This window comes from Takifugu rubripes, chromosome 9 (genome assembly GCF_901000725.2).
Source record: "Takifugu rubripes chromosome 9, fTakRub1.2, whole genome shotgun sequence".
In the NCBI taxonomy this organism is placed as follows: domain Eukaryota; kingdom Metazoa; phylum Chordata; class Actinopteri; order Tetraodontiformes; family Tetraodontidae; genus Takifugu; species Takifugu rubripes.
In genome coordinates, this window is record NC_042293.1 from 13,959,975 (window position 1) to 13,972,836 (window position 12,862).

Consider the following 12,862-nt stretch of genomic DNA (forward strand, 5'->3'; position numbering starts at 1 on the left):
GGGGGGTTTGGCTCCGGGTGCTTTGATGCTGCAGGTGTGCGATACCATCAGGCGGGTCACCCAGGCCCATTTCATTACACTGTTATTAATTTTATCTCTGTTCTCCAGCGTTCCCCTGGGTGCTGCTGACATTCAAGAGCTGAAATGTAGAAATGCTTTGTTCTGAAAAGGCAAATACCTGCCGTCCACATCGAGTCCCTTCTGGGGTTTTTCCCCACGTGTCCACAATGATCTCTTGTTTCGATTCAAGCTCGAAATAAAAATACGAAAACACAAACGCAGGAGTAATTTAATGCAATATTTATTATTTATTGCTCAATAATTTATTTACTGTTAGGTTTATATTTGTTATAGATACATAAAATATAGTTAAGCAATATATACCTGAAAGGAATGTAGAAAATAACTGTGCAAAAACATGTTAACATTAAGTAATACTGTTCTTAATTCCAGAAATACCTTCAATTTAGTTCGACAAGCTTAGATAATTGCGACGGTCCGCACAATAAATGTGTTTCCAGCATCAAACAGCTGCCATCTTTGTTCAGGCGTGCTGGGACCAGAGGAAGCGATCGCAGCGCTCCAGCATCATCTGGATCATCGCTCTGAAACAGGACGGTTGTTGTTGGAATCATTGGAATGAGAGGAAGGAGCCGCCGTTTCGGCCGCTATCACCCACCTCTGCCTCTTCTCTGTGACCCTCTGCAACTCAAAGACCAGCTTGGAGCGCGGCGAAAGGACCGGCTGGAGCCCGCACTCCTCCAGGACGGCCATGGCGGTGTCGGGCCCGGCCGTACGAGCCAGCATCAGCGTCAGGCTCTCTGGGTCGATCTTCCCGCCGCCGTCGTCGGCGCCGTCGGACCAGCTGCTGCCGTTGACCTGCTCTGGCTCCGCCTCACTGCTGCGCGGCTGGGATAACTGGATCAGCAGCTTCCATTCGTCCAGGGTCTGAGGCTCAACACCTGGCATTTAAAACAACGCCATCATGATTGGCTTGTTTTACTGGGGGGGGGGTTTGCTTTTACCCTCAGGGTCCTCCAGCAGGCTGATGTCATCCAGATGGCAGATGGTGGAGAAGGCCTCTGTGCGGTGCTGCAGCTCACGGCACAGGTAGAGGTAGCCCATCCAGTACCCGTGGGCGCGACAGGTCTCTGCCGTCTTCTGTTTGGAGGGCAGGTCTGCGGGGAGGCGGATCAGGAGCGACAGGAGGCGTCCGTAACCCCAGGTGAAGCAGTGAGAACGCCACCTTCAACGAGAGTTGACCGTGACTCGCTGGGCGGACAGCATAAACCAGAGTTTCTGCACACGCTGAGGCCAGACCTGGGCTTCCCCTCGGGGGTCATGGTATCACAGCGCTGAGGAGCATCGTGGGAAAGGGCCAGGGCCAGCCAGTCTTGTTTCTGTGACTCTGGTTCCAAAAGTGACTGCAAAAATGACAACCTGCGCGGGGGGGGGGGGAAGAAATCATCAAGAAAGGGAGCGTTTGCTGTCTGTCGACAGTGGCGACGAGCGCAGGAGTCACCTGTGCTCCTCAGTCTGTGACTGGACCAAATTATCCAGGTAAGCCAGGAAGTGGCTCCTCTGAGACATGGCCGCTACATCAGCAGGCGTCACGGTGGGATAGAACTGTGACAGTGACCTCACAGCCGCCTCGCCGTGCTTCTCATACAGCCTAGACAAGACCGGGTGAAATCAGTGACAGGGTCCACCTCACGCGTTAGACACCGAGCACCCACCTGTGTAAGTGAGCGAGCAGGGGGGGCGCGCGCCATGGCTGCAGCTCTCTCAGGCTGCGCAGCGACTTCAGCAGGTCTCCTCGCTGGATGACCTCCACCATCTTACTGGACCGGGTCACATCTGCAGAGAAAGACAGTCCAGACGGAGACAGTTGGCTTGGTCTCTTCCTGGTGGAGCGACTGTCGAAGGATCAAAAGCGTCTCACCCAACATGGCCTCCATGAAGGAGCGCTGCGCCTCTGGTTGCTCCTGGTAACACAGCAGACACATTCTTCTCACGCGCTCCTGGTCCAGCAGAAAGAAGTAGCGGCGCAGGAAGGACGTGCAGCCCAAGCCTTGCTCGGTCAGCAGCTTTCTGAAGCAGCTCAGCTCGGCGTACAGCGTTGCCAGCTGAGTGAGGTCAGAGAGAAGGTCCGTCTGTATGGGTCGAGGAGGCTCCAATCGAACAGGTTCTGGATTGGTCCAGTTTGAAATGGACGATTTCTGGTCCTCTTTTCCCCTGAAATCATCAGAATTTTCTTTCTTCTCTTCCTCTGTAACGTTTTCTGTTATTTTGTTAAAAGTGAGGAAAGATTCCTCCGGTTCCGAGCACGAAGCCAGATCCCCCCCGTCCCACTTCTCATCGCCTGGAACGTCCACGTGTGAATCAACCGCAGCAGTTGCCTCCACGGGGCCCAGGATTCGCTCCAGAGCCGGCAGCCAATCCAGCAGAGCTTCCGTCAGGCTGGCTGGATCCAGCAGCACCAGCGGATCTTGAATCTGAGCTCTGATGTTGGCACAAATGGGTCAGTTTCTGCTCTGCAGACTGAAGGAACATGCTTGGAGCTTACTCACGCAGCTCGCTCTGTGGCCGACCGGAGCTCCTGCATGTCGGCCTCTGCGTGAAGCAGCTCGTCGTTAACTCTAGAGAGAAACACAACGTTTTACCCTATGTAATTAGGCTAGCATCTACTCTCTAGACGCACACTTACTCAGAGTCCACGTCCTCCAAGGGAGGCGCTGCGCCGTCTGCCTGTCCGCCCTCTCTGGATTCAGGCTTTTGTCGGAGCTCAGAGTTCATCTGGAGGGTGTTGATCTTCTCCGTCGTCTTCTTAACAAAACTGGACACGCTGCGGGAGGAGAATCGACATAAAACCACGTGCCAGCGGATTACAGCTACGAGGATGGACAGAACCTCAATGGATGAGTGTGACATTTTAAAAATTAATCATGGAACGCGGATGAAGTGTGAAGGATTAAACTGGAAGTGAGTCTTCTGTGAAAGAGGAAGTTCTGTCCTCTGAAGAGACAGCTGGACTGGAACAACAAGTTATTTCAGTTTGAAAAAGGGAACTCTCTCTCACAATTGTTTCTTTCCATCCTCCAGAACCGGCTACTTCACTGGAGCTGCTTTCTCTTTAATGTCCTACCAGATCGTGTTAAGTTATAAAATAGGGAAGTAAGAGCCCAGTGAAAACCCTGCTGTCACTTTCGTACGCAGCAAGCAGTATCATTTAAGCGTCTTAAACATTCATTAATTGCAGATCTAACTCATTACTCTCTCTGGAGCGGCTAACTAATCATTTCTCCCCGTGTTCACCTGTCTTTGACAGCCTGCAGTGCGATGCGAGGGGGTTTGTGGCGGAATGACAGGGGTAGGTGGAACTGCAGGCCTTGCTCTGATCGCTCTGCCTCCACACGCTCACTGCTCTGGGGATCTGAATCAAGGTGGGGCAAAAGCCAGAGGAAAAAACACAGATGGATGGAGTACTGGAGGGGAACGATGAGAGACAGAGGACGTGATGCAAGCAGGTGGAGCCGAGGTGCAAGACGTGGCTATCGAGAAAATCAGAAGCTGCACAATGCAAAAAGAACCAAAATGGTGATGTTCATGTGAAAAGAAGACAAAATTCATATTAAAAAGGTGTGATTATGAACGTAAAGCTTAAGACATCATCAACACTCAAATATCACTTCAATGATTTAATCATTTTCTCATCAGAACAAAAGCACGTTAAATTAACTCCAAAGAGACACAAATACAGAGAGGCTCAGTACAGGCGGCAAAGAGTAAAAGTTATTGTCAGATCATACTTGATTTTTACTTGAATCTGCAGAATGATAATAAAATGTGATACTGAAAATAAATTCACTCTTTTGTATTGCTGAAATCAGAAGAAGAGGCAGAAAAAGCATTTAATCCTGTTAGGACAAAGAAAGTAAAGCAGAGAAAAAGAGAAAGAAAAAAAGAAAAAATAACGTGCGTGAATGATTCTACACCTTTCTGGGTCATCGGCGATTTTTGCGGCCAGATTCAAAAGTGAACAAATATAAATGGAAAAAACTATTTTTATAGCTTCTAGTCACATTCATGCCAGACTGTACAGATAAAGATCTCAGACAAAATTTAACATGATTGTTGATTAATATTATTAATAATGTAGTGAATTTGCAAACGTTAGGATGGTGCTTGACAACAAGCACAACTTGAAGTCCTACCATGATCCATCTGCTCCTCTTCCTGGGTGAAGCTGAACTCCTTCAGCCGCTCCTCCTCCGACATGGAGTGGTTGATGAGGGAGCCGGTCTCCTCTTCCGACTGGCTCCCTCTGCGGCTGATCACCCGATAAATTCCACAGTCCAGGACGTTGAAGCTCTCCTGGGAAGGCAGCAGGAGCGCGGCAGTGACCATCGGCCCAGAAGGTGCCATTAACGGGACAACAGGGCGTCTCTGGAACATACGTGAGAGGAGATGCTGCTCCTGCGGCTGCTGGACGCTGAATCCGAAGGCTCCAGTTTTCCGATGACCTGCTCCAGTTGAGCGGAGAGCTCCAGGTCTGGGCTGGAGCCGAGCTGCGCCCTGAGGTGTTCCAGGCGCTCGATGGGAACGTACTTCCTGGCCTGAATCAAAGAGGAGCAAAGGCCAACTAAATAAATTGTCCTTTTGCCTCAGGGCGCTGACCCCGCAGGCGCCTCACCCTGCTGGTGGTGACGGCGTGCTGGAACATGCAGCAGACGGTCGCAGCGAGAGCCCAAGACTCCCGCCGCAGCAGGCGCTCCACGCAGCGCTCGGCAGAGAGCAGGGAGAGGTGAGACAGACGCCCGTCGCCGTGGAGACAGAACAGCTCGTTGCGATGGACGGCAACGTCCAGTATGTCTGCAAAAACGGAGCAAAGTTTAAAAAAAAAAAAAAAAGGATTTTTATGGATGACTGTGGTTTTGGAAAAGCCAGGAACCTTTGACTTCAGTCCACAGCAGCACTTGTCCACTCTGAGGGGTGAAGATGTAGACGGCTGAATCGGACCAGGACAACAGGTGTAGGTCTCTGCACACAAATGCAACGCGGTTCTGTTAGTCTGAGGCCATCAACAGACCTCAGCAAGAGATCCGTACATGTGTCGGAAATTACCCCAAGTAAAGGAGTCTGGAGAAGGCAACCGACTGGGACGCCCTCCGATCTGGATCGTAATGAGGCTCGTTTCTGCAGCCCAAAACAGACAAGTTAGAACTTTGTCATCCGAACACGGCGTTCCAGAGGCGGCGTTTCATCTGGACCTGTGGGTGATGAGAGGCAGAGGAGGACAGGACAGCAGCTGCTTGAACTGGTGGGTGCTCAGGACCTCGCCGCTGAAATTAACCTCCCAGATCCGAGAGCCCGGCCGGGCGCAGTACAGCAGTGCCGGCTGACCCACCAGCAAGCCCTTGTTCTGAGGGAAAAAACAAGCCCCGTACTCCCCGTCACGCTCCTTATTTCCAACACGCCAGAATTTCTCTCTGTAATTGAACGGCGGGAAAACAAACGCACACATGAAGAGAAACTGAGAACAACAAAGTGTGCTGGTGAACACCGCGTGCTGCTCACCTCTCTGTGTCGCACAGGTAGCAACGAGTCAAGGAAGACACCAACAGGCGGCCATCTTGGTACCCAAGCTGAACCACCCTGGAGTCCACCGTGGTGACGGTCTGAACAGGGAAGATGACGAATGGACCCTGGACACAAACAAGATGTGGTCCACAGCGTAAAGACGGGATTATGTACACGGAGGAGGAGGAGGTTAAACTCTTAACGGTCTCTTGTCACGAGCCACAAGTCGCGCGGTCGTTACCTTGCCCAGTTTGGAAGATGCTGCACGCAGAAGCGACACCTTGCCACCGGAGTCGCCCACATACACCTTGAGGCTGCTGGTGTCCCAGCAGAGGCTGGTGACCGCCTGACCGCGGTGCTCCCAGGACACGCTGACTCTCTCTGGGCGGCCCCTCCGCTCCAGCTGCAGCTCCCAGACCACCACCAGACCCTGACTGGAGCAGACACCAAACAATGCAAAACCAAAAAGGGAACCACCAAAAAGAGAAACCCGACAACCCAGCAGGCGCGAGTGCATTTCTAAATGACACCTAATTGTGTCACCGCTAACCTTGTTGCAACAGCAATGAAATCTTCATCGTGGGGGCAACAAGCCACCTGAGTGATGGAACCTTCCTGGGAAGGAGATTAAAAGATGCATGTCACCCGTCATAACGTGCAGCCCAACAGCTGAGACAGGTACGATGTTACCTTGTGAGTGAGGATGAGCTTTTGTTTCCAGCCTTCCCTCTGAATCAGGTGAAGCCCACCGGCTGACGTGCCCAACGCCAGCCACTTCCTCGACACGGCCAAGCAGGTACACTGTGACAAAAAGCCCCCTTTAGAAAATCCTGAAGCCTTCAGCGGGCCAGTTCATGAAGTGGGGGGGGGGCATGTACCTTGAGCCTGCCGGAGTCTAACCGAAGGGCGGACAGAAGCGGGTCGAGGCAGTCAAACTCTGCCAGGATGTGACTGCAGCTCTCAGGTGCCACTGGTATCGGAGGCATTTTCGCTGGGTTACAAATGACAAAGAAAACAGTCAGCAAAGTTTGGGATGGAAGGAAAAGAGCCGGTTTTCAACCTTGAATGCCACAGCCATCAGTCATGCATTATCCTGTATAACCTACAAGATGTGACTCCACTTTACTCAATTTCCTGTCAGTCCAACAATATAAAAAAATAAATCGGTTTGGATTGGGAGGGCTGCAGAAAAACGGCTGTCTTTCGTATTATTGTTAATCTAGGATTACACTTAACCATTAACTCAATCACAAACTTGAGGGTTTTGGGGGTAAACAGTCGTTTCTACACACGCACGTCCAGCAAGTGTCGAGTTTAGGGCTGCGGGGTGTGCGTGAGAACTGGCTGGACGAGCTGCTGCGTCCCACTGTCAGATAACACCAGATTTCTGACGTCCAGTTTGCATAACCAGATTAATTTGAGAGTGTTTTCGCTGCAGAGCCGAGGAATCGATCCGGCTGCTGCGAGTGGGCGATTCCGCTGTATCGCGGGTCACGAGACGCGTCTGGTGACGCCGATACCAGCGTTGATCTTTTACTAAAAGAACCGCGACAACTTCTATAAATTAAGGCAAAAATAGCGGAGTTGTGTTCGGTGCGCCTTTTTTTGTTGTTGTTGTCGTCTGCGGGAAAACGTCGCAAACCTGAAGTTGCGAAATCGCCGTGGGTTGCGTTTACAGTTAGCAGCCGTCCGAGCTAGCTAGCTGTCCAAAACCGCATTCTGCCCGCAAACTTACCAAATGTTCGGAACGACGCGGCATTTAGCGCCCACAGCTCCGTTCAACCGCACCCTACATGGCCGGTTCCGTGGGCTTTTTGGAAAAAGTCGGTCACGATGAGAGTAAACGGACCTGCCGGGAGAGCCCGACCGATGTGACGGGCGGCGGTGAGGGGACTTCCTGAAGCAGGGTGGCGGTTCCTCCCCTCCCCCCTAAATCATGAACAAATCACCCATAACGTGCACATAAACACGCACGCACGCAAATGAAAGGTTCACCAATTTAAAGAACGTTTATTATTTCAACATATTTGCAGAAATGGGCGTCGGTGATGGAACTAACCTGTATTGACAATAAACTACAAGTGTTGGTGTTTGAAAGGTTTAGGAAACGATCAAATAGGCAAAAGTCCTATTTGTGTCCTTTAATTCAGAGTCAGTTCTTGTTTGTTTCAGTGCAGACCGAGCGTACAGGCATCACAAACCAGTGTGGTTCCAGTCACACACACCGGGGTGTGAAATGTCGATACAGTATTGCTTTAATAAGTTCTCCTTTCGTTTTGTTCAACTTGTGCCCGGAGCTAAAAAATGCATTTGTACCAACTCTCATTTTCTGCTCTCTGACTTTAAAAAACCCAAACACCAAAAACCTCAAAATCCCCACACTTCTTCCGTGCTTCCTGAGCGCTTTCCTGAATAACCTCGACAAAATTTGGTCTTGATTCAGCACTTTAAAAGGTCCACTGAATCCCCATCTGTCAAACACTGAGAAAATACAAACGAAAGGAAGAATCCAATTAGAAAGATTTGTGATGGGGAGGTTGCAGTTAAGTCTCTGCTGAAGAACTGTCCAAGTGAACGTCCTCATTAGGCATCCAGCAAAACCACGGCGCTTTCATGTGACCTTTGGGCTCTTCACAATGGTCATGAGTCCATTAAAACAAAAGACATCCATATCCTCGGCGCCGAGCTCAGGTTTTCCTCATCATACGCCGCGTTTGCCAGGCATGAAACTTGCTGTAGGCTGTCTGCAACATGTCCTCCAAATGGCCCGTGAGCTGCGGCGACATTTAGAAGGATTAACGCTGACCTGCTGTCACTCATGACTGCATTCATGACTGCAACTTACATTTGTACTCAAGTACTGACGCTGAATCTTCTCCTTGAAAGGAAAAATCTTGGTCATCTGAAATTTCTCGAGGTTTGATTTCATTTTGATCACCTTCGACGCAAAAAAGGGAGAAGTTATCATGCACCCTGGCTACAACAGCGCCTGCTATTGGATGGAAATTGCTCACCTTTTCCTCCAAAAATGGCGTGTTCACAGGGAAACATGACCAGAAGTGTCTCAGCAGCTCTCCAGCAGCTGTATAAAGATGCTTCAGCTCTCCTTGGACATCAGTGGGGACCATCTCTGGGATTCACAAGGATTCGGAATAAGAGTAAACACAGAGCACATTCCAAACGCGTCATTCAAAGTGTGTGTCACACACTCACGATTGATAGTTTGCCGCGTTGCTGCCTGCATGAGGACGCCACCTGGAGAAAGTGCAGCAATGGCAGAGCTGGCTGCTGTGCTGCACAACACCTGGAGAGGCAGAAACATCTTCTAAAATTCCATTTAAATTGACAAATTGACCCCCAGTTGGCTGGGCGTGGTCCGAGAAACGTCGAGGAGTAAAATGTGACCTGAGTGAGGCAGGGTTTGTATTTGGAGATCTCCTGCTGGATGGAGGTGATGGAGTTGATGATATCCTGACTGGTGGCGTAATGTTGGGACTGCAGTGGCACGGGACCGTGGGCGTACCTTGGAAAAGAGAAATTTCAACTAAAAACATTTATATCTGGAAGGTGAATAAGCAGATCCGTTTGGATATTTTTATGATAGATGTGACAGGACTTGTGACCCCTTTTTGTTTGGATTCGCCTAAAAATGAACATAAACAGAACAACGCACCTGTCTGATTTCTTGAGGTTTAAAGCGATTGTTTTTGGTTTGTTTTCCCTTTGGAGATCCTCATATTCAGTTGCTTCTTGTAATTTCACCTAAGAAAGTCAACCAAAGTAAGCAAATGGTAGAATTTTAATTAATTTTTTTTCTTTACCTTTTTAACGGGAGGCTGGAAGAGGTCCGAATCTCTCGAGTTTCCATCTGTGCTGCTGGTCTCACTGGTTTGGTCGGTCAGTTTCTCTCTTTAAAAACACAACGTCATTAACAAAAAAAAGTCCACATCTTCTCCAGCTGAGCTGCTGTTACCTCTTTTGGGAGCCTGCTGCCAGCACCATGGCGCTGTGGTGATTAAACCTCTTGATGATGGCAGCATTGCTGCTCTCCCTCACGGTTTTGTTTGAAGTCGATGCTGCAGGTAAAGCTGCGTTAACTCCATAACCCTGTGACAGATTACAGCAAATGAAGAGGAAGTCAGGCTGACCCTGTTGCCGTGACTACATGAAACTCTCATTAACTCCCACCTCATCTAATGTTTTATCTTCTAACGCCAGGAGATCAACCAAAGGGTTCCTCACTCCTTGTTCCACCATAGATTTTAATCCTGCATTAGACAGAGGTAAAACATTGACCTTTGAAAACAAATCAGCCATAAAGTAGTAAAATGACATGTTGTCGAGGTGCGTTGAGCTGGAATACCACACGCTTATCACGCTACCTTTTTCATCCTGCTTAGCACACTCTGAGAAGATGTCTTGTGTTCCTGCGCTGATTCGGTCTCTGTGAAAATAATGGGACTGGAAAAATCGGGTCCAGAATTCCTTCTCCGTCATGTTATGAGGCACATTTTCACTGTATTTCTGCTTCACTGCAAGCAAAACGGACGTTTATGTGAATGGTTACGGTTGAACTAATAAAGTGCGGTTAAAGTAAATTCCAAAGGGGGCTTTGCTCAGTCTAGTACTCGTTATGTCAAAGATGACTTTTTCCTGTTTACCTGCGGGATAAGTTCTGAAGATGGACTCAATAATGTCAACTGTGAGATTATATCTCAAACCATTGCAGCCGTCTGTCTGTGGTCGAATATCTGCCTGAGAAGCATCAAATCACATTTGCGGCATTATGAGCGTTTCAATCAAACATTTCCCCCCGAAATAAGGTGTAAGACTTCATGGACTCACTAGAAAGGCTCCAGAAATACCAACATCCTGTTTGTTGTTGCATTGTACGGAGTTGTTTTTCACATCGCCTAAATGATTGGCCCAGAATTCATCAGCACTTATCACTTGGCTCACCACCAGGTCTTTATATAACTGGAAGAGAACTGGGTCTTCTTGAAGCATCCTGTTGCAGACAAAAACAGTGCTCTATACTTATTTCTTTTTCACACAATCCATAACAGCTGCTGCTCTTTTATAACCAACTGGAGAATTATAATGTTTGCATTCTTAATCCTGGCATCGCTCTGGACTCAGTGTAATGCCGTGGACTGCTCAGTCACCTGTTTTTCTCCTCAAGTTCTTTGTTGGCTTTTTTCTTGAATTTGGGCAAAAGTTGCTGCAGCAGTTCTTTGGCAGTGTCTCTGTCTTTAAGCGCACTGCTCTCATTAGAAAAATGGAATGTAGTGCTCTCTCCGGTATGAAGGACGAGCTGAAGCTGAATTTTGGCTTTACCATCTGGGCTGATCTTCTGACCTACACAGAGGAGAATATTTATTTAGTTCATGAACACCCATCAACTTTGCATTATGCTAATAATGCCTCTGAGCTGGCACTGTTAAGCACTCACAGCGAATATCTGCATACAGGTGGCTGACAGTGAAGCGGTCCTTTCCCTCTGGACTCCAAGCAATACGTTCAGCCATCAGATAAAGCGTGCCATCCTGTTTCCGCTGGCGAACTTTCTTCAACACCAGTAACACTTCCTCTGATAATGACGCCATGGCTCAAAAAATGACTGAGAATGAATGTAAGGACAGTTCCATTAGAAAGAGAATCAGATTTACACTAGAAAAAAAACACTCGCAGTGCTCAAACCTCTGACAAGCATTTAATTTCCCCACATATTGTGATTTAAAGGGACAAAAGTAAACGATCTGTTGACCATATTTCTCAACCGCTAACGTCAAATTACCCGATGAAGAAGGTAAATCTAGAAAATAACCAGTGGATAATCATCAATGTTACGAGGAACTAGTTCAGCAAAATATGTGATAAGGCTCTTAGTATTGAAGCATCAGTGCCTTTATTCACGGCGATGCAGTACATTCTAAAGAAAAGCGGCACTATATAATTTTGTCTTAAAAATTATACTAACTTAGCTAACCAGCATTATATTTGCTAACACTGACAATCAAAAGAGAGCACAAGCCTGACAGAGAAGTCGGCAATAAACTTGTTACCTCGAGGTAAATTGACACCGCGACGAACACTTTGACTTGCTTTAACATATAATCTCAAACTCGTACATTACTAAATACAAAAATCACCCCAAGGGTTATTTAAAACAAAACAAAAAATGAGTACTGAAATAGTCAGCGTTGTGCGCTGACTTCTGTGCCGACATAGTGTGTGTGTTACACTTAAAAGGTTCCGGCTGGACAAAACGATCATGATTAGGTTCCAGTCGGAGCACTTTTAACGAAAAAACAAACAAACCCCCCCAACAAACAATCATGTGCATCACGCGGTTTTCCGAATGCCAATCAACTTATTTCCGTGCATTTCATTTTGAAAGCTATTGTAGAAAGAATTGATATTAAAATAATAAAGCTTATATTCAAAGAAACAATGTTTTTGCTATTCTTTTTGAAGTGCCATCATATCCATGAAATTAAATTGGTGCCATCAGAGATCGAATTGTTTTTCACCTTGGCAAAGGGAGGGACTTTGACATGTGACCTTCCAGTGATCAAAGCCAAGGGTAATATGTTATATAATGTTGTATTACAACTTCCTATTCAGTATGTATCATATGGATGTAAAACACTATATGAGGAAATTACCTGTCTGGCGGAGTACCCAGGTCAGGGCCAAATGTGGTGCAACAGTCAGCCTGGATTGAATTGAATAATTGAAGTGGCGCTGCCTCAACTTGTGGACATTGCTGACAACCAGCGATGGTGGTCAATGCTGTCCTACATTTCAATAACATGATCTCTGAGGCTGAACACGTATCCTATGGATGGTGTCATCGGGCCTCCATCATTTTCCAGGGTCAACACAAAGTAACCCTAAAATGATGCTGACAGGGCATCAGAAACTGAGGTGTTTCAGTACAAACAGCATGATAACTGCTTCATCACTTGCCGAACAGCAAATCCTCTGATCTAAACCAACGTGTGGGATTAATAGACACAGTTAGTAATGTATTATACATGTATGTGCACCAGGGCATCATGTAATTCACAAAAGATTGCTTCTCTGTGGTTACCCGGATTTTTACTTCACATTTACTTCCAAGTTTTGGAAGGAAACTGGTGAGAATACCGTGTTATAGTTAACACATGTCTGAATGTGTCAACATCTTCGTTCCATCAGTGCCAAAGGCTGCTGATATATCCAACTTGAGCAATTTTGAGCGTGCATGAAAAGTTGCAAAGCTCAAGAAAAACGTCCG

The 12,862-nt window shown here is 47.7% G+C and overlaps 2 protein-coding genes across 2 annotated transcripts; both read right to left on the minus strand.

Moving 5' to 3' along the window:
* Positions 1 to 285: 285 nt before the first annotated feature.
* On the minus strand, positions 286 to 7,470 carry hps5 (HPS5 biogenesis of lysosomal organelles complex 2 subunit 2). Its single transcript, XM_011607602.2, has 22 exons — positions 7,316 to 7,470; positions 6,459 to 6,571; positions 6,271 to 6,381; positions 6,131 to 6,195; positions 5,822 to 6,014; positions 5,578 to 5,705; positions 5,271 to 5,489; positions 5,125 to 5,196; positions 4,952 to 5,040; positions 4,694 to 4,872; positions 4,458 to 4,616; positions 4,215 to 4,374; positions 3,316 to 3,433; positions 2,708 to 2,845; positions 2,571 to 2,639; positions 1,943 to 2,502; positions 1,737 to 1,857; positions 1,523 to 1,672; positions 1,321 to 1,440; positions 1,026 to 1,246; positions 680 to 962; positions 286 to 605 (listed from the first exon to the last, which is right to left on the minus strand). The coding sequence occupies exons 2-22, from the start codon at positions 6,564 to 6,566 to the stop codon at positions 545 to 547; spliced, it is 3,324 nt and encodes a 1,107-aa protein (XP_011605904.2). The 5' UTR covers positions 6,567 to 6,571; positions 7,316 to 7,470; the 3' UTR covers positions 286 to 544.
* A 97-nt stretch (positions 7,471 to 7,567) lies between these two features.
* On the minus strand, positions 7,568 to 11,834 carry gtf2h1 (general transcription factor IIH, polypeptide 1). Its single transcript, XM_003967529.3, has 15 exons — positions 11,646 to 11,834; positions 11,033 to 11,200; positions 10,746 to 10,938; positions 10,426 to 10,588; positions 10,242 to 10,335; positions 9,963 to 10,112; positions 9,769 to 9,848; positions 9,554 to 9,687; positions 9,402 to 9,489; positions 9,254 to 9,342; positions 8,986 to 9,103; positions 8,794 to 8,884; positions 8,595 to 8,710; positions 8,426 to 8,518; positions 7,568 to 8,354 (listed from the first exon to the last, which is right to left on the minus strand). Exons 2-15 carry the CDS (start codon positions 11,184 to 11,186, stop codon positions 8,268 to 8,270), a joined length of 1,650 nt encoding a protein of 549 aa, XP_003967578.1. The 5' UTR covers positions 11,187 to 11,200; positions 11,646 to 11,834; the 3' UTR covers positions 7,568 to 8,267.
* Between the last annotated feature and the right edge of the window lie 1,028 nt (positions 11,835 to 12,862).

Coding starts and splice junctions, on each gene's coding strand:
- gtf2h1 (XM_003967529.3), bottom strand. CDS start 11,186: ATGGCGTCATTATCAGAGGAAGTGTTACTGGTGTTGAAGAAAGTTCGC. Junction 10,336..10,425: donor GTATTTCTGGAGCCTTTCTA/GTGAGTCCATGA, acceptor GATGCTTCTCAG/GCAGATATTCGACCACAGAC. Junction 8,519..8,594: donor CGCCATTTTTGGAGGAAAAG/GTGAGCAATTTC, acceptor TTTGCGTCGAAG/GTGATCAAAATGAAATCAAA.
- hps5 (XM_011607602.2), bottom strand. CDS start 6,566: ATGCCTCCGATACCAGTGGCACCTGAGAGCTGCAGTCACATCCTGGCA. Junction 4,617..4,693: donor ACGCCGTCACCACCAGCAGG/GTGAGGCGCCTG, acceptor TCTTTGATTCAG/GCCAGGAAGTACGTTCCCAT. Junction 1,247..1,320: donor ACCCCCGAGGGGAAGCCCAG/GTCTGGCCTCAG, acceptor CTCTCGTTGAAG/GTGGCGTTCTCACTGCTTCA.